The sequence below is a fragment of the Anas platyrhynchos genome, chromosome 13 (genome assembly GCF_047663525.1).
Source record: "Anas platyrhynchos isolate ZD024472 breed Pekin duck chromosome 13, IASCAAS_PekinDuck_T2T, whole genome shotgun sequence".
NCBI classification, from domain to species: Eukaryota; Metazoa; Chordata; class Aves; order Anseriformes; family Anatidae; genus Anas; species Anas platyrhynchos.
Genome location: NC_092599.1, coordinates 21,296,540 through 21,317,302, shown reverse-complemented (window position 1 = coordinate 21,317,302; position 20,763 = coordinate 21,296,540). Strand labels below are relative to the sequence as shown.

The 20,763-nt window shown below is 35.5% G+C and overlaps 1 protein-coding gene across 13 annotated transcripts in view; it reads right to left on the bottom strand.

Moving 5' to 3' along the window:
- Positions 1-20,763, bottom strand: part of CACNA2D3 (calcium voltage-gated channel auxiliary subunit alpha2delta 3) — a 459,196-nt gene that overhangs the window by 19,465 nt on the left and 418,968 nt on the right. For 5 of the 13 annotated variants that reach the window (XM_072044265.1, XM_072044263.1, XM_072044266.1 and 2 more), the window contains 5 exons: positions 19,009-19,079; positions 8,771-8,846; positions 5,167-5,219; positions 3,526-3,581; positions 86-197 (listed from right to left, as the gene is read on the bottom strand). In XM_072044265.1, coding sequence (XP_071900366.1) covers positions 86-197; positions 3,526-3,581; positions 5,167-5,219; positions 8,771-8,846; positions 19,009-19,079 — 368 coding nt within the window. Of the gene's footprint in view, positions 1-85; positions 198-3,525; positions 3,582-5,166; positions 5,220-8,770; positions 8,847-8,868; positions 11,390-16,882; positions 17,028-17,047; positions 17,175-19,008; positions 19,080-19,961; positions 20,032-20,763 lie in introns of those variants that run through there. The other 8 variants (XR_002401918.4, XM_072044267.1, XR_005269052.2 and 5 more) reach the window with 8 other exon arrangements.

Here is a 20,763-nt window from a genome sequence, read left to right as displayed (position 1 = left end):
TGGTATGTTCTTTAACATAATCTTGGATAATTCAGTTTTACTGCTTTGTCACAAACACTTGTATAAAAAAATTGAAAGGGCTTACTTGAAACAGTCATCGCAAGCAATACTCCCCGTTGTCTCCTTTATAGTGCGTTCAGAAACAAAAGCTGGATATTCAGTATCACAGGGCTCTAGGGTTTGTTTCAATCTCTGTGCTATGGGCATAGCAAAAAAAAAAAAATCTTGTTGTTAACATGGGAAGAACAGCACACAAAATTCTGAACAAGATGAGATGCTGTATTGCAGAGCTCACAGAGAACGGAAATGTTACTCGGCTTCTGCCACCCTGTGAGACTTCCTAGGCAGTGCATAACACTATTTTTTCAATTAATTTCAATTAAAAAAAAGTTTATCCATGGAATGTAATTTAGTAACACGTAACTATTAAAGTAGTTATTCATGGTTTAGCCTTTGCCAGCTTTTTTTTTTTTTTTTTTTCATATTTATGCACAAGTTTTTTATTCTTTCTCTGTGGATTTTGGATGGACTTACTGTTGCTTTTATTTCAGTGATGCTGTGCATCACTAACTCATTAACTATGGGTGTTTACATGTATTTGATAACTAAATTGTGATAGATTTTACTGAAGCCAACATACTTTTTTGGATTACTACTTGGGGATCTTTAGAGACTTTCAGCAGTTAAAATAACTGTGGGTAGGGGACAGAAGCATTACCTTACCCAGAACTAATGCTTGTAATCTGCTTCCCAAAATACTACTAATAAAGGCTCCATAATGCTTTTCATTCAAAGCCGTTTTGCCGAAACAGTGCAAGGGAGAAGGAAGTGACACTATTTATGCCTTAAAGCTTGGAAAATCAAGGTACAAAGAAACAGTGTGACTGGCTCAAGGTCAAACTACAGGACAGTAGCAGAGCTGGGAACTGAAGGCAGCTATTCTGACTCTCATGCTGATGTATCTGTTGGGCAATTCTCTAATTCCCTTTCTTTTTCCTCTCCAACCTTTCACTCTTCCTTAACACATTTGCACATCAGCACAAATGTTAAGGCTATCTTAAACTAATTGCTAAGTGAGAAAACAAGACCAAGTATGACAAAAATAGATTACACTAAACAGCCTCTGGGACTCCACAGATCTTTCATTCAAGACAATCTGTTTGAAAGCCAGTGGTGTTATCTGTTACACAGTGGCAGGGGAATGACCCAAACCGCATCTGCAATCAAGCACTAGGATGCACATTTCTGAACTGTTCTTATTTTTGTATATAATTACAATAAATATTCCCCCAAATAATACCTCAAGAAAAGTACTAAAGCTGGTCAGAAAAGTTTTATTTCTGATGTTTCCATTATGGAACTAACTTTAACAAGTTAGCATTTTTGTAAAAATTATCTGACTAGTTCTACTGTACCTTCTCCCTTTTTTTTTTTTCTCTTTCTGTATTGTTAAGAATGACCAAAATTTACCTCATCTGTAATTTTGGATCTACTCTCACTTGTATCAACATAAGATTCGTATAACAAAGAGGCTGTCAGAAATGGCAGACCAGCCTGACATGGGTCTCAGATTTTCAGACCCTCTTTAGAGTCCAGAAGATGGTGGGGTTGTCCAAGGTGTGGGACATCAGCTTCTTCCTCACATTTACAAATGTGATTGACATAACAAGACCTTTTGCAGGAGTGCTTTTCCTACTTTGGTTTGGTAAATTGGCAGCTGTATGGGGATGCTCTTGAATTTTCATAATATGTAGTGCTCTAAACAGACATTTATTTTTATGAGACAAAGAGGGATACTGCCCTTAAAGCATGTTTTCCCTAGCATACAATGCAGGTGCAACTGGACATTCACGTCAGGATATATCACAGCATATTTGTACAGTACACTTGTAAAAAACATTGAAAAAAGTTACCCATTTCCTACTCAGGCTGCTTTGCACTGTTATACAAGAACCAAGCTCTAAGACTGGCATAACTGCCATTCTTCTTCAGATGTAAGGTACAGTACTGCCTTTCCTGGGGCTAGCACAGCAAACCTTAGCATCCTTCCCAGCCGTAAGTGTGAGACATATTTTCAACACCTTGAGGGACATCACTGGAAAGTTACTCTTGGTTTTTAGAAGACTCATGTAGAAACTGCTGATTATGAAGCAGCCCGAAAAGCCAATGGTGTCTAGCTGGTTCTCATAGAGGTGTTTGTATATGTGCATCCAATCTACAACAGACTGTTCATGTATCTGAAGAAATGGTTTGCAATGCAGTATAGAGTTTCCATCAGCATGGGAAACACTACACTAAGTCAATACACGTAAATTTCCAGAAGGCTCTTATCAAATCTTCACCTTCAGCAGACACCCATCTCAGCCTCCCTTTCCCCCTACACAGCATTTAAAACATGTTAGCAGAAGCTGACAAGTGCTCTGCCACTTACTGCCATACAGTCCAGTTGCCGTTAGGACAGTTTATATATATTTCTAGAAGAGTTCCAACATTTTACTACCATAGAGGACACTGGAATATTCCAGGGCATTAGGGTGTTCCATTTTCCCCATACTCTAACTTCTAACCTTTTTCAGGATCTTATTCTGGCATAAAGACAGCCAAGTATCCAGTCAATGTAAATAGGAATTAAAATCTAAAGTAACGATTTTATTTCCTGCCTTGTTGAGGAATATAGAAATCTGCAAAAAGGAAGCTGAAGAATTCATTTTAAATCATTATACTAGTCAAGGGCATGCTGCACAACTGGCTTAGGAAGTAGCCAATTGAATGGCACAGTTGCAAATACACCCCTTTTAAGCAGCACTTCCAAAATGTCATAAAAAGTCTGCCAAAATATAAGAGGCAGCTGAAATTCAAAACTTCCATTCCTTAGGAGACGATTTATTATTTATGGCTAAAACGTCATTATTATTTCAGATGAGGCCTCAACATTTTAAAATATTGTTTGGAGTAAACTGAATTTTTATAAATATATATGTATATATATATTGTTGTTTTTAAATGTCTATTTTGATTAGGAAGATTAAAAATACATATTTAACCTCTCTTGCTTAAAAATCAAAGTGTAAAATATTTACTATTTTAAGCTTTAAAACTTATTTCCAATGAAATTATACTGAAATGACCATGTTCCTTTGAAATTTAGTTGAAATTGTATTTTCCAGCACAAGAATTTCCTACATGTCCTAATAGCCCCAGGAAAAAATAAATAGTATAATCAGAAAAAGGCTAGTGTAATTGCTTTGTTCATAAGGATTGCTTTGGAATGAAGGGAAACATTGCAGAAAAAAATAATCATTATTTACTATTTAAACTTTTCTATTATAGTAGTGTACTGTATTCCTAGAGTACACACAAGAACTCCAGTTATCCAAATACGTTATTTATCTTATATTTTGGAAAACATTAGAAAAAGAAAAGGATGCTGAAATGAGAGACAAACCAATTTTAACAGAAGTCTATTATTTAATCTAAAAAGTAATTTACATTCAATAAATATATATATATATATATTACACTTACCTTTTGCTGTTAGATCAGAGTGCCACCAACTGCATAGATTAAACTCCACAAGGAACCTACAGAAATGATTAGATTTTTTGAATTATCCCACAGAATATTTTCAAAACACTAAATTGCCTGTAGTTTGATACCATTAATCCTATTCTAAATAAAAGTTAATTTAGAACTGAAATTCATGTGGCTAGTGTAAGTCTGGGGTAATCAGCTTCTGCTATTCTTGTATTTTCACTGTGTTGTACCTTACCACTGAGAATTCATTCTGAAATTAATCAATAAATCACAAATTAACCTAATACTAAGCAGAATTCTTATTCTTATCTGGTCTCCATTAAAAGTCTCAGTACACAGCAGCATACAGCATTTTTACTATTGAATATTATTGAAAGCTCTTCTTCAGCATGCAGTGTATTTTGACTGTCCAGTAAAATGCCATATGTTTACAACTGCCCGGGCTACCATACAGGAGTACACATAAAATAATTCCTAGCATTAGTTTGGGATTTAAAATAATAAAACTCTTTTTATTTAAAGGAGTGGCAAAGATTGATTAACCAGCGTCTATCCAGCTCTAACTAGATGTGTAGAGAATGCATTTTCCCCACTAAAAATACTGCAATTTACTCTGAAGTATGGACTGAAAAATACCAGTCTGTCAGTTAGTGTGAGTGTAAAGAATATAAAACCAACATCCAGTTTATCATAGGAATATGAAACAACAGTATTTGTAATCACAGAAAGTTTCTTAAATTTTTGAAGTTGTTATGGCTTGCATCAGTCTGATTCTAACATGATTTCTTTTCTTGATATTTACTTTGAAAGCTGTATGTAAGATCAATCTCTGTACTCTGGCCAGTTAATTCTCCTTAACTCTTATCACAAATTCTGAAGAAAGATCATTTAATTTGCAATTAAAAAAAAAAATAACTACAAGAAAAAAAAATCTATGTCAATGCAGATAAAATTCACTTCAATCTGCAACTTTTCCCTCTGGTAAGCACAATAATAAAGCTAATACCTTAATAACAAAATGCATTTAAGGCTTCCTCCTCATATGATATTGTTCTGTGATTTCTCAGACAAACTTTTAAGGCAAGGCTCATAATGTATTAACTTAAATTGCTAGAAGAATTATACAAGATAAAAAAAAAATCAATACAATCTACAGAGTACACCTTATCTGACATATGCTGTAAAGGGTCCATCTTACAGAAATTCATGAAATGACAAACACTACAATGAATGACTCTAACAGTTTGCTATACTGACAACAGCCCACCCAAGCAGCATTACAAACAGTCAGGCATTTATGTTAAATTTAACAGTAACCACAATAATAAATTTAGTTTGTGTATTGCAATCTGCTAGACTTACTAAGCAAAGACATACAGATATAAGTGAAGACCATGAATAACATAATAAAAGTGGAACTGTGCATTCATATAGCTAGAATTTCTTCAGATTTTAACAATGCTAAATTGGACTGCCAAACATCGAGAACTATTACTAAATTAAAAATAATACAAGAAAAACAGCACAATAGATATAAAAGGCAAGAAGTACAAATGTTCATTAAGTATTCAAAAGTATAAATACTCATTAATTTGTATAAATATTTTGAACTTCTTGATAAAATTTACTTACAAGACAAGCTCAGTCATAATCCATTTTACTGCAGCAAAGAAGGCATTATAAGGCTGAAGAGAAGCAACTCATTTAATAAAAAGGCAAAATATCAGTATTTATATCTTAACTGAATTATGCACATAAAAGAAATGTTATGGATATTCAAATGCATGAGAAAAAATAATAACTTTTATGAAAGAAAATATTACAATGAATATTAAAATATATAGTAATTAAATTTCCTTTTAATGTGGTTGGTCAGACACACAGATTATCAACTGGAAAAGGAAAGTTTTGCAAGTGATTGTTAAATATTTAACCTCTAGGGGTTCCTATTTCCCAGGCTATTGCTGGAGGAACAGCTCTGGTGGATAATAAGGGCTTTACTCAGACTGCAGTTCAGACTTGCCTCTCTTCAATGTAAATATCCTTTCATTATCTCAGACTAATTAGACTGGGAAAAGCTTCTGAAATTTGAAATTACCTAAATGAAGTAATCTGTGTCATACTGAAGACCCACCTGTAAGCAGTGTAAGTAATTTTCAAGATTCTTTCTACCCCCTCTATTTTTCTGAATCTTAACAAAGCAAATACTTTTAAAATCCCATGTTTACAATACTCCTATATTGTAGGGATAATATGGAATGAGGATATATTTAAAAAAAAAAATAAAAGAATATCAGGAAGATTAATTATTTATGAAAGAATCTCAGCAAGCAAAGTCAGCTTTCAGACATCTGGAAAGGAGAACTTTGTCTTAAACGTTTGTGTTAGGGTCTTTCAGCTGCATAAAAATTGGCAGTTTTGTTTTTCAGATTCCGTATCAACAGAGCATTTTAGTACATGCAAGCAGTCATACTGACTATAACAGAACTCCTCAGATGTCTAAAATCATGTTTTACTTGGCTGAATGAGCACCTTATGGAAGCAGTGCCCTTTGGCAGGGCAGTAACTGGCCAGTGACAGTTTTCAGAAGGCACAGAAGCCGTGCAGAGCTGTAACTCCCAGAGCCAATGAACAAACATCATTCACTGGCATGAAAAGCTGAAAGAGCAAACTAGAATGCAGAAAGCTCGAGACCATCAAGGGCTGGCCTTTCACCTGAATGGGTTTCACCTACTAAGGTCTTACAGGAAAAGATGAAAAAGCTACAAGCCTTGCCTAGAGATGTAGAGGAAAAAAGAAAAAATCAGCTCTGTGAGATATCTTATTTATTTTTGTTCCAAATCAGAAAACTTGAAATTTCCCACACAAGCAATTAAAAATTTTGTTGCATACTTTCCTTTTTATAATGCCAAGTGATATAGTGGAAAATAATATTTATTTAGTATTTATAAATAAGATATATTTAATGTAAAACACATTATGAATTTTAAAAGCTATTACTTTTGATATGAAAGCAATGAGAAAATGAAAAAATTCTTTCAGCGTATCTGAAAATAATACATTTCAATATAATGAATATAAAATGAGCAAATGTTTTGGAATTTTAGTGGGAAAAATATTTCATTACATCAATATAAAGGCATTCTCATGAAATGTGATTTTACTAAGACAGTCTTTCCCACTCAAAGACCGTTCCCTCAAAAAATGCAACAGGATTTATTCTCTCTATATATCTCAGCAAAGAACAAAGTGGTTCTACAGAGACCTATCCAGAACTTGGAAAATTTTAAACAAGAAAATATGCTAAATAACAAAGAAACTGGTTACCTTTTAAGGAGGAATCCCATACAGGTAAAGAAATTGAACAAATGATCTGTAAATCTTGTCCATCTCTATTTTATCATTTTAGTTACACAGCCTAAAAACCTGTGCTAGATAAAGGGGTCCAGCCCTGACTCTTGCTTTCCACAATTGTGGGAGAATGTTTTGAGTTTCTTTAACATTACATGGTCTTTGATGCCTATGCTCCACTTCTCTACTGTTTAAACAATGAAGAAAAATGCTAGTTTTAGAACTTTTTAAAGAGTCTCACTTTTCTCCGTGTATCTATTCCTGTATTTATACAACCATAATTCTCAAATGGAATTATAAATATTTGTGAACAAACACATTGCTTATGTAGAAAATGTACTGAATGCTTCATAATAACCTGACCTATATGTGCAAAATTGTGGCATTAAAATAGAAAAAGAATAATGCTTCTGGGGACTCTAGCTCTACCTGTTTTAATGCATGTTCTCTTTGTACTTTCTCTGTAGTCATGGTTATTAGAAGTGATTGAATCAACAGAAAAATAGGAAACTAACCAAAGCTCTGCCCATCTTTCTCATTGAACCTTACAAAACTCGCCTGAGGTTTAAAAGAAGAGTTTGTATATCTTTAAAAAATACAAAGAAAGAACATGCTGTGAATACTTGCAAATTGAGCTGAAACTCCATGCCTTGGGATGGAAGGATGCTGCTAACAATTTTGATATATTACAATTTCTCATGCAACTGTGATTTAGAGCATCCTATACTATTTCACCAACAGTGTAAATCTCATTGCACAGCCTGGTACTTATTATTATACCAATCTTGTTTTAAGTTCAGGCTTTACTAGATAACAGACTGGCAAGTGCAATAAATCCAATTTTGCAGGTACTTGAAAAACATGGGGTCATGTAAATATGTAAATGAAAACATCCCAAAGTGGAAATGATTATTAAACAAAACACAAAAACTATATATTTATAGATATTTAGAAGTTGGCAGAAATTTGATATTTCCTCAACAATTTGAGTAACTATGCCTAGGCTTATTTTTTCTAGCCGGATCCCTGTTTATTGAAAAATACTATCAGATAACTTTTCCAGACTGGTAAAACTACTACAGTGTTTTGCTGCAGCTTTTACATAATTTTTAATGTGAAAACAGCTATTAAAAAAATCTTTTTAATGTGCAGAACTACATTTTATTTAATGCTTTGGCAGTTCTAAATGATAGATTACTATAGTAATCAGTGAAACATACAAATGATTATAAAATGCCCTTAGAGTTATTAACTAGAAATATGATTTGGAAAGAAGGATGTGTTGCCCTTGCAAGACCCACCTTGACTCTAATCAGGCCTTGCAGAAGGACATGGTTTGTATTCAGAGCTGATTGTTAGAAAAGGGTTTAAATAATCATTGAAATTTTACTTTAAAAGGTATCTTCTTTAAATACTAGGAAAAAATAACATGTAAAATTCATTGACTTATATGCTTTGCCAATGAACCTACCCTTTCTTATATTAATAATAATCAATTTAAAATTTGAATTACATTTTTGCATAAATGTATGTCTTTACATGTAGAAAAGGCATGCGTGATTCCAGCCACCCATACAAAGCACACTAGCCATTTACAAAGTCCTGAGAAGGAGGAATCGCATGGTGCAATGGGCATTCTGACAGAATCTCAGAAATGGGGGTCCAATGTAAAAATAATTGCATAAGTACTTGACCTTGAAAATGCTTAACACTCTTTTTTTTGTTTATTTGTTTGTTTTTATAATTCCTTGTATGTACTATGATAAACGCAATAGTTATAAACATTCCAAATTAAAATAATGGACTTACAATGGCCATGAGATATTTGCAACGATTTTCTTTGATGATTGCATGGAAAGGTGCTCAGAAAATTCACTGTACTTACGTCCAGTAAGCTATGGGCACTGTCGCTACTCTCTTTGTTTGTTCTACACATGGCCTGGTAGTCATAAAGTGTAATTCTACAGAGAAGAACAGAAAACTCCTTGACTAAAAGGAGAAAACACAGTGGAGTAAACATGATGATATGGAACAGTCTGCTCACAAAGTAGACGGGAAAAAAAAAGTAACTGCAGCAAGGAAAAGAGGGAAAGGGATTGTTAAAATACACATCACATGAAGGAGAATAAAGGTAAGAAACAGTGTGAAAACTTTGTAAGGATTTTATCAGACTGCAGAACAAAGCAAAAGCATAACTGGGAGAAAACAGGGAAGATACACATAGTGTAACACACAATGAGATAAACAATGCAAGAAGGAGGAGAATACACATTCAACATGATGTTTAAACAATTGGTTCTGGACTGAAACTGGTACATTTAGTCCCAGAAAATGAAAGAACCTATGCATTTGAGGGGCTTCTCACAACAGTCCACTCAAACTCCAGTAAAAGCAAATTACACTTCTGTAGTTACGAGCACCTCAGTGCATAACTAATTTGTAAAAACATGGCATTGCTTCAGAAGAGAGAAGTGGAATTTCTGTGTATTCATAGTATACACAATTGAAACAGCATAGATTTACTTCTGGATTTTTTCATGAGGGCAAAATAGTCCATGCCAGGTACCTGCTGAAATCAACATATTCTAGAAGCCTCCTGAGATGCATAGTAAACAGGAATTTTCTTTCTGCTTGTGATTTTACTTATCATTGACACACTTCAGAGATCTAAATGTAAAATCCAGAACTCAGAGATAGTGTATGGAATTGTGATTATTTCTCTAGATCTGTCTGTCCATAGAAAAATTAACAGACTACATCCATCCACATAAAAAGCATTTAACATCTGTAGCAGATGTAAAGAATAGGCTGATAAGTTTCAACAAGTGTAAATATATAAATGTTACTAGCTTTATTTGAACATATTGATTTGACTTTTGCATCATCAGAGGGACAAGGGATCATGACTGGACATAGATGTCTTAAAGATGTATGAGATGGGACTTCAACATTTTGCAATGTGTGCCTTGCTTCTAAATGAAGACACAAATTCAGCCACAGAAAGGATGTCTCAGAAGCTGCCAAAACCAGGTCATGAAATGCATCACCATAAGGCATTCTGCACTGTATGCCATGAAACATTGCAACCTGTACCAATAGAATGTTTTAATCCATTGTGGTAGAAACTGTATATAATTTTTCAGACCTAATTTTGTGACAGCAACCATCACTAAAAGCTTCTTTGTTATGCCCTGTATTTTCTTTTTGGATTACAGGCAAAAAATCTAAATATATTGGATCACGCAGCTTCAACTAAGCATTAGTACATGGTCACACTGCTTACATTATTCATTCCTATATTCAGAGCAGAAATGGCTAGGAAGCCATTGTTTTGTGGACTGGCAGAGAGAGGCACATGGTAGACAAACGCATAACTAGAGACCTAAACATGGGTGTAAGTTGAACACTGACCATCTTTGGCAGAATCACGCCCACAGCCAGATCCGCGCACACAGATCTGCCAAGACAAACAGAGCAGTACATGGTGTAAGCTGTGCTGCCTGTATGGCATGCAGTAATACACCACTTTCCCTACCATGTTTTTCCTTTATTTTTTCCCCCTTGGTAGCCCTTGTAAGATAATCTCTACAGCTCAGCCTTTCCAGTCTTGGTTGACTATTTTGTTTGTCTACAGTTAAGAGCCATGTTGTATGTCCACACGGACCTACTAGGGATGGTGGCAAGTAATTAAGTGTATGTACAAGGATAGTTTAAGGATTTTAATGTGCTCTCTGCAAAGTAATCAAGGATGTGGATGATATGGTCTCATCCTACTTGATTCAATATCTAATGTTACAAGTTGAATAACATTCAGTTTTGCCTGTATTCTTTGTTAAAGGTTTTTCAATACAACTTTGATGAACATTTATTTGGTATTTGAAAATGAAATCATTTTCTCATCCTTTTCATACACCAGAACCATTTGTTCAATCTGCAGACTCATTATCCTGCTAAGAAGTGTTAATCAAATGTTATTACAGCGTGCCATTTGGAATGTGTTTTGAACTTCAAGTTGAATATTTTGAAGAAGCCTCCCCTCTCCTCCCATACTTACACTTATTAGTGTTAAATTAAAATGTAGTAAATAGTTTCTTTAAATGCTCAAAGATAAAGAGTCATAAATGGACTGAAATATGTACTCAGAAATTAAATTAATATTATGTCTAATATTAATATAAACATGATATTTTTTGTATATTATCTTACTGTATTATAGGGAGTAGACAGCAGTCTAGGATAGTATTACGAGGAAGAAGAAAAAAACATTAAAAGATGTGTAGTTAAATAAAAGTTAATTTAACAGGGGAAAAATACTAAAATTTTCAGTGAAGTAAAAGAAGACAGTAAGAATTGTAAAAGAAAAAAATCTCAAAATCATTGTGGAACACTGCAAAATTGTTGTTTGGAAATGTTTTAATATCATCTGTGGATGATACAACAAGCTTAGCTTTACTACATATATTTGAAGGTGTTGCCAGTGTGAAGATTCTGGTTCAGGAACAACCTGGAAAATAGATAATGTATCCATGTTTACAGAAGGAAAAAAAAAAAAAAAAAAAAAAGAAAGAAGAAAAAAAAAAACCTTTAGCAAAATCTTTATCAAATCTTTAGAAAAATCTTTAACAAATCTTTAGAAAAGTACATGACAGACATTGAAAACATCCTGGAAAGAGTTCTGATTTTTGAATCATGAATTCCTATCTCAGTGACTTTCCAAGCGGGCAGTCTCAACACCTATCTTAAAGTTTCTAAAGACCACTCATGCTACTATAATACAGAACATGCAAAATATACTCATGAAAGCATTACTGCCAAATGATCTCATAAAGACCTTATTCTTCCACACTAAAAACAAAAAGGAATTTTACGCTATGCTTCAAAGATCAGCAGATGAAGCCTATAATCACGTTGAAATCTGAACACTGCAACATACTGAATCATTTCTGGATTCTCTGTCTCTGTGAATGGTACTGAAGCTCAGTAGAAACGGGTTCCAAGGCATTTACAAATTCAAATAGTTTTGCTTTGTTTTGGTTTTATTCTTGTAAATATACTAGCAAGGTAAGAGCCTTCCAGTCCCATTCCTTGTAAAGGCTAATACAGTATCTGTAGTCAAAACAGTAGCCTAAGACACTGTGGTGCTTCTGTGTTCAAATGTCATTTCAAGGGTGTTATTTTCTTGATAATGTCCTCAAGATTTTACAAAATAAGCTTTCCATCATCCAGACAGATATAATTCACTGTTGCAGAAAGAAAGACTTCTGGATTACCCGTTTTGAAGTGATTGCGTTCCAGTTTTAAATAACTGTTTGCAGCTACCTGTGTCCTGTTCAACTGACTATACTTAAGCAAACCTAATTGCCTGCTTCCCACAATCGAATTTTAAGACCGTCTAGATGCCATGCTGTGTATTACAGCACTTCATGGGAGATCTATTCTCTTGCTACAAACAACACGTTTGGGACTTTTTGACATCACCGTGCTGCTAACTTCCCCTATTTTCACACCTCATCACTGAAACTTACACAGCAGTTGATTTCAACATCAGCCATAGGACAAACATGGACTACATGTGATAATCTTGAACTAATGAAAGATAACTTTCCAAAAATGAAATGTGTAGCTCCATTGTATGTAAGTTCAGGAGCCAAGTACATTTTAGTGAAAATCTTTTTATTGTTAATTTTCTGATATTCCAGTCTTGTACTTTGCAATGTACTTACAATAAAATACAAATCTGGTTCAAGAAAATTAAGCTTCTAAGACCTACCGGCAGTACAGGCTATACTAACAGATGTACACTATTTCTTTCAGCTAGATTTTTCAGCATTACTATGGATCTCTACTTGGTACTGTGAAATATCATCACAGACAATTATAACAGCTGAAAGATCTTCAATGCATAAAATTTTGTCATCAGTTTAAGGCAGTTGCGGGGTGGGGTGTTCATATGCGTAGGAATAATAAGCTTCTTACTGTGGAATAAACATTTAAAAAAGAACAAATTCTAAAAAAAAAATAACAGCAACAACAACAACAACAACAAAACATAGGATGCAAACAATAAATGAAGCCCTAATTTTTGACAGTACTGTTTACTCAGTGTTCTATGTAAAAATTAACAGAGATTACAGCTTACTTCTGGTGGAAAGACATTCATTAACTCAGACAAAAGATATTCAGCCTGTGTCATATTCTTGCAAGGAGGAGGAGGAATGACAGTATTGAATGATGTGAAGAGTAAACTAGTGTCTTAATTTTAGAGAGGGTCTTTGCAGGGAGATAGTAGGACATTGTATGGAATCCTGTGCTGTTTCTGTCCTAGCTCTCCCACCTTCATTGACAGATTATCAATATCCAGAAGCTGTCAGACTAATACCTTTCACCAAGGAAATCAAGAAAATGATGAAAAATAAACTAGAGCACTTTGAGAAAACAAATTTGTCATCGCATATCTTTGCTTTTAACATTCAGTTATTCCTAACTGCCAAAGTGCTGCAAAACGCAAGGTGTACAAAACCTACAACTCAACATGCATTTGCAGCATACAGAATGACAATTCATCTACATAGCACACATGTCTAGGTTTCTCCTTAGGTGGGTAAAAGATTTCCAAAATACTAACATATTTCACAACATCACTAGTAATATTTACAGATGTAAGTTCTCACTATGCACAAACTCAGTTTTGAGACATTAATTTTAGATGTTGGAAGGACAAGATAGGAGCTGAAAACACATCAGGATGGGGGTCCTTGTCTGGGTCCTGAGCAATATTGATGACAAGAGCACCATGACAGATATAATTTTTTGCCTACAGGTAACATGCATTTAGGAATAATGTCTTCTTGTAAACCTGTACTAGACAAGATGTTGTTGCCTTATCATTGGAGTGAGGTTATAGAATCACAGAATCATAGAATATCTCGAGTTGGAAGGGACCCATAAGGATCATCAAGTCCAACTCCTGGCACCACACAGGTCTGCCCAAAAGTTTAGACCATGTGACTAAGTGCACAGTCCAATCGCTTCTTAAATTCAGACAGGCTTGGTGCAGAGACTATGTCCCTGGGGAGCCTGTTCCAGTGTGCAACCACCCTCTCGGTGAAGAATCTCTTCCTGATGTCCAGCCTAAACTTCCTCTGCCTCAGCTTAACACCATTCCCGCGGGTGTTTACAGAGAATCACAGAATCACAGATTTGTCTAGGTTGGAAGAGACCTCAAGATCATCGAGTCCAACCTCTGACCTAACACTAACTAGTCGTTCACTAAACCATATCACTAAGTTCAACATCTAAATGTCTTTTAAAGACCTCCAGGGATGGTGACTCCACCACTTCCATGGGCAGCCCATTCCAATGCCTAACAACCCTCTCAGTAAAGAAGTTCTTCCTAATATCCAACCTAAAACACCCCTGGCGCAACCTTAGCCCATTCCCCCTCGTCCTGTCACAAGGCACGTGGGAGAACAGACCAACCCCCACCTCACTACAGACTCCTTTAAGGTATCTGTAAAGAGCAATAAGGTCGCCCCTGAGCCTCCTCTTCTCCAGGCTGAACAAACTCAGCTCCCTCAGCCACTCCTTGTAAGACTTGTTCTCCAGACCCCTCACCAGCTTCAACACCCTTCTCTGGACTCGCTCTAGCACCTCCATGTCCTTCTCGTAGAGAGGGGCCCAAAACTGAACACAGTACTCGAGGTGCGGCCTCACCAGAGCTGAGTACAGGGGGACAATCACTTCCCTAGACCTGCTGGTCACACTGCTTCTTATACAAGCCAGGATGCTGTTGGCCTTCTTTGCCACCTAAGCACACACTGCTGGCTCATATTCAGCCAACTATCAACCAATACTCCCAGGTCCTTCTCCGCCTGGCAGCTTTCCAACCACTCATCTCCCAGCCTGTAGCTCTGCTTGGGGTTGTTGCACCCCAGGTGCAGGACCCGGCACTTGGCCTTGTTGAACTTCATACAGTTGACCTCAGCCCATCGGTGCAGCCTATCCAGATCTTCCTGCAGAGCCTCCCTACCCTCAAGCAGATCAACACACGCACCTAACTTGGTGTCATCTGCAGACTTACTGAGGGTGCACTCGATCCCCTCATCCAGTTAATCGATATAGATATTAAAGAGGACTAAAGAATATGTCACCTGCCTCTCCACTCCCCCTCGCGAGGAAGTTGTAAGGTTGGATGGGTCTTTGAGCAACCTGGTCTAGTGAAAGATGTTCGTGCCTATGGCCAAGGGGTTGGACTAGATGATCTTTAAAGGCTCTTTCCAACCCACACCATTTTGTGATTATGTGATTCTACATACTCTAACCATGGGCTATATTCTGAATTTACTTTTACTAAATAAATTCACTGTTAAAAATAGTGTGATTAGATAAAAATATAGATTTTTATAATCTAAGAACTGCAATATCACACTTACATTTATCCACTAATAAATCCAGTAACTCAATTTTGAATTGTTCCTTCACTCTAGCACTGATCTTCTCCAAAGTATACATCTACATTCCAAAACATTGCCAAATTTATATAAAACAAATGTCATGATATTTTCTAAAGATCAAATAAGTGGCTGTAAAAATTCACATGAAAATAAATGCAATTTCTAAATACAACAGAGTCCATTTAGCACCTTCACCAAATTTCAAGAATTCTAATCTAAATGAATGCTTAATTAAGATAAAGTATCCTAAACTAAACAAACAAAAAATATCATTCATTTGGAAGCTGTGCTGCCTCAGTGGGAATCAGCAACCTGCTGGTGATCAGTTACTGTTTTCACGTTTTGACTTTAAGAATGTTTTGCTCCTTGCAAGTAGTTTCACAAAGAGTTCTGAATTTTTGTATAATCTTATAACTCAGAGCCAAAACACTTGTTAGGTTTGGCACACAAAGCAAATCAAGACAGGGAGATGAAAGCCTGCCTCTATGTGCATCTATTTAGAGAACACAGGTGAAGGATTTGGACTTTACTGTGCTGTAAGGGCATAGACAGCATGTATTATTCACTAGGAAGGATGAGAGTTAAGATAGAGGAGCAGAGGGTGAAAAAGTAAGAGATGAGAAGAGCTCTCAAAGCATTAAGAACTTGTTAGAGTGAGCTTAGCATCTGGAAAAGTTGAAACTAAGAGGTGCACCATTTCAGTACTGTATCCTGAAAACAGGACTAGACACCAAAGCACAGACTCATCTTCAGATGCCAAGAGGATGCCTAGTAGAAATAGAACTGTTAAGATGAAATGATGCTACTTCCATATTTGCCTTATAGAACTGATTAGTTTTCCTTGTTCTGGAAAGGATCAAAGTGTTTTCAAGTCAAGATACATTTAATTTCTACTACAGATTTATTAATTTAATTTTGTTGGGGATCTCACTGCTTTGATGGCCCTTGATTTTTTATTTTTTTTTTCTAATGCTAAACTTTTTCTTTAGATTTTCATGCTTTGAGCAGTAGAATCTTTATTCTCCCCAATGTTTTTACACAAACAAACTGCTGAGGAAACTATAAAGAATTTTTTTTTTCTGAGTTATGTGAAGCAGATACTTTTCCAAAAGCACATTTTTATTTAATAATGAATTTAAATTATATTTTAACTATTTAATTGTATGCAATATTCAGGGTATAAAGATAAACTTCATTCTCCTAAATGAAATCACAGAACATGTCACGTTGCTGTGGAGACACTGATATCATTTTATCCTCTAAATATAAAACCCATAAACTAAGAAAATATACATACATATGTACATACATAGTATTCAAAAGAAGTACTGAGTTTAAAGAAATTAGGGATGGAATAAATTATTTAAGTTCACTTTAAAAAACTAAACAGCTAACACTAAAATTTTATTTCATCCTGCTACAAGTTGAAAAGAAATATAGTCAGAAGCAAGCAACACACTTTTGTTTAACACTTCCAGCTCAATCCTAAAAAAACCCTTCTATATCCATCCAAATTAGTGGTAGTTGAGAGAACTCACAAAGGGTTATTTCATTCCTTTTGCGAACAGAGAGCCTGAAAGCAGGCATGAACCAGTGAGGCAGTAGCACATATCTCCACGGCTACTCAGTGATGCCAAAGGAAGAGAGGGCTCCCATCCCCACAGTTGCTGGGCATGTCAGGAAACTCTTCTGCAGAGAAGATCAGGCAAGGTAGAACCTTCTACTTCTAAAACAAATTACAAAGTAGCAACACCAGTTCTAACAGCGCAATGTTATTTAATTCAACTGCTGAATGGGAGATGCCATGTAAGAAACGGTCTGTGAGGAAGGATGGCTCTGGAAAATCAGAATAAAAGGCTAAAGATCAGAGCTTGGTCTCTGATTTTGTCTTCATGGTAAGAGCAGAAATTACAAGGGTAATGCATGCATATATATAGTGCCCTTGGGGAAATCAACGGGTAATAAATTCTGTCACCATTTATTGCTTTTTTCTTATTCCATATGAAAATAAGATTTGGATAAAAAAAAAATCCTCATAATAAATATAGTAAAAATATGGTAAATGTGTATGAGTATTTTTCACTAGAGAAGCAAAGATTCCTCTTTAATGTTGATAGAATAATTTAATTTTAAATGCCTCATCTACCACAGCTGAAAAACAGTGTTGCTGCACCGAGCTATCTGCTGTACAGCAGGAAAAGCAGGTGGCTCATTTAGTGCAATTACACCACTTTGATTCTCTCCCATTGTTAACTTTATTGGCAGTGACCAGTTTATTGTGTTTTAATAATCAGCTTATTGTGTTTACTTTTCTTTAGTATGCAGCTCCGTTGCACTGAGCTGGTGGCTTATTTATCTGTAACTCCCTCGCAGCTCGAGACCAGAAAAATCATAAGCCAATGATCCATGCCAAGTTGGCACCCACCACAGTTTAGATGGAATACTTGAGTCATGCAGCCTTTGTTTCCTCTACTGTGGTACCTAGTACCATTAATTGTTCAGTAGATATTTTGTTTGAAATGCCTTGGTAGGCAGGACAAAACAAAGTGGGATGAAGTAAAGCATTATCCTTTGATTTTAACTGTACTTTTTTTTGTTTGCATTAAATAAAATGCCTCATCCCATGTATAAACAAATCTTTTCATTCTAGAACCCACTCTATAAATAAAATAAACTTCACTTCCTTTTACAGCATATGTTAAGAATGTAGTGCTAAACACACAAAAACTGCCACCCTCGAAGAACTAGGATATGGGATGATTCAGCAAGTGCTAGATCTTACCATTTCAGGTCAGTCATTTACTGGGAATGGTATTCAGCTATAATGTGCAGAGGAAAAGCTTTTTTCCTTTAATGCACATAGAAAGCTTTCTGCCTTTAACAGAGCTGGTTTACCAAGGAAGCACACAACCATCTGTTTTGAAAGCCTCTGTATACATCCTCACATGCAATAACTCAATTCAGTGTTTGATGGGAACATGTGTTATTTTTTTATACTAGAAATGCACAACAAAGTAAAAAGGAAAAGTACTATGCACATGGACTGCACTTCCAGCACAGGGGGAAGGAACAGTTCTTAGCAATGTGGAAGCCACGAAGACTTCAGTGCTGAGTTACGGGTTAAAGGGAAATGTTCTTCACCAGGATTCATACTCATTTCAAAGGACAACATCAGATCACCATTGGTTTTTATTGTTATCATTATATTGTCACCAGATTAATAGCCACAGCAATGTTCAAAGGTCAGTTAACGTGTGAGGAAAAAATACTATAGGAACGCTCTTATAACAGTAAGGCACTTTTCATTGCCCAGTTTGAGGAATCTCCGACTCTAGATGTTTAATGTTGCATCAGTGATTTGCTCTAGAGCCATTTAAAACCATTCAGTAGTATATATCGTCAAATCCCACTTCCACTTGAGCACAGTGGAAACAGGAGAGGCATATGATTTTAGCATCGCAGTCCAATAAACAAGAAACTCCCTGTAGGTTGTCTCCAATACTCTTAACATGCAAGGCACCAAATTACACTAAGATGATATAGAAAAAAAAAGGCATAATGAGAATCCAGCTATGCTGTCAATCTTGACCTTCTTTTATATGACTTCAGTTTTGTTTAATTTTGTTTTTGCAAAATTTTATAAGAGATAGAGCATCAGTTTAATTCTTACCTCTTAAAGGAGCCCATTGTTAGTAATTTGTTCATCACAGCACCTTCAACCTCCCCAAAAAAGTTACCAGTCTGCAAGGGAAAAATACAAAAAATTGCTGGAAGTGTAGATAAATGCGAAACAACACTGGATGCAATTTGAACTAGCATATTCTGGGATCTGACAAGAGTGGCTTTGACAGCTACATAGATAGGTTTTCAGGACTATTGCTGCATAAAAACTGAAGAGGACTTCATAGTCATGGCAAGTTATAGGGATTCTATTATTATTCCTGAGCAGATGTGAGAGCTTATACAATAGATTGAGGGACATTATATAACATCTAATATCAGAAATAAAAGCCATCCCAACCTAAAGCTTGTAAAGGAAACACACTAATCTGATCACAAATCCTTGTGATTAAAATGTTACTCAAAAAAGATCTAAACAGGTTGTGAGAGGCTTTCATAAACAGTCATAAAAAAGCATTGTTTATAATTCCTGCATGACCTGTTTAAGGAGCTGGAATAGTATTTTTCAGCAATCCTATAAATTTTAACTGCATTCAGAATCATTTTGTACTTAAAACCACTCAACCTGATGAATTACCCATTTCGTCCTTGTTAACTAAATGTAGATGAATAAAAATAAATCTCTGTTGAGAAAACAAACATTCGTGTTATGAATTTGGTATGTAATACGGAACCGACTCCGTTTTCTGCAGCCATTCATATGATATTCAAAAATCTTGCACGTATGGCATTCTCTCTTGTTTGGAAAGACTTTTTTTTAATCTTAGGACCTCAACTCCCAGAAGGATTGAGTATGTTCTCTGCAGTGTTTAAAGGAAAACAAACAAACAAACAAACAAACAAAAAACATAATTTATGGGCGTAAAGGGCACCACACTTAAATTGCATGGATTCCATAGGTTTTGTATGAAGTAAACCTCAATTCCATTACAAGGAACTTACTTGACCTCAAGTATGCACCTGGGAGTTTGCAGGCAGAGAAGTTACAGCCCTAGCCAAAAATGGCATTCCTCTACCAAAAAAAAAGAAGAATTAACTTTTTTTTTTCTTCTTTAAAACAAACAAACCCAAAACAAAACAACAAGAGGAACCAAAAACACTCAGGAAACTTGGCATATTTTCCAAAACATATGTGCGTGCAAAGTCTCCTAGAAACAAGAAGAACATTTGTGGTTTACATGACTAAAAATACTAGCTTCAGTAGCCCTAGCTGACTGATGAAGAAAGATTATCCTAACTATGAGAGAGGCAGTCAGTTAATGTCAAAAAGCCCAAACCATAAATGACTAATATAACCTTAGATAGTAATAAACTTGATTTTTCAAGATGTGCTTCAGTCTTATAAAGACATTTCCGTGACAGTTCTCTCCACAAAAGATCCATCTGTAAATTCTTCAAAGCAGTTCTCTTCAAAGCAGTAACACCCAGATAATTGTAATTTTTAATATATTTGGATTTGGTGATAACTCAGATGAAGAATTACACTGCCCCAGGACAAGATTCTTAGAGTGGTTCAGGTCACTTCTGGCACGTCCAAAGAAAAACAGTGCTGAAGCACATTCAGGAAAGAACACCTGTTTCTTATTCCATGAAATGGTAGGAAGGTTTCTCCCTGTATATGTACTTTAGGATACAATGACAAAGGAGCAAGAGTCCATCGGTTTTGCTTGGGGTTCTTGTAAAAACAGCATGTTATCACTTGCTCTCTGACCTTCCATCAGCAGTGAGTGATTTACAGCTGCTT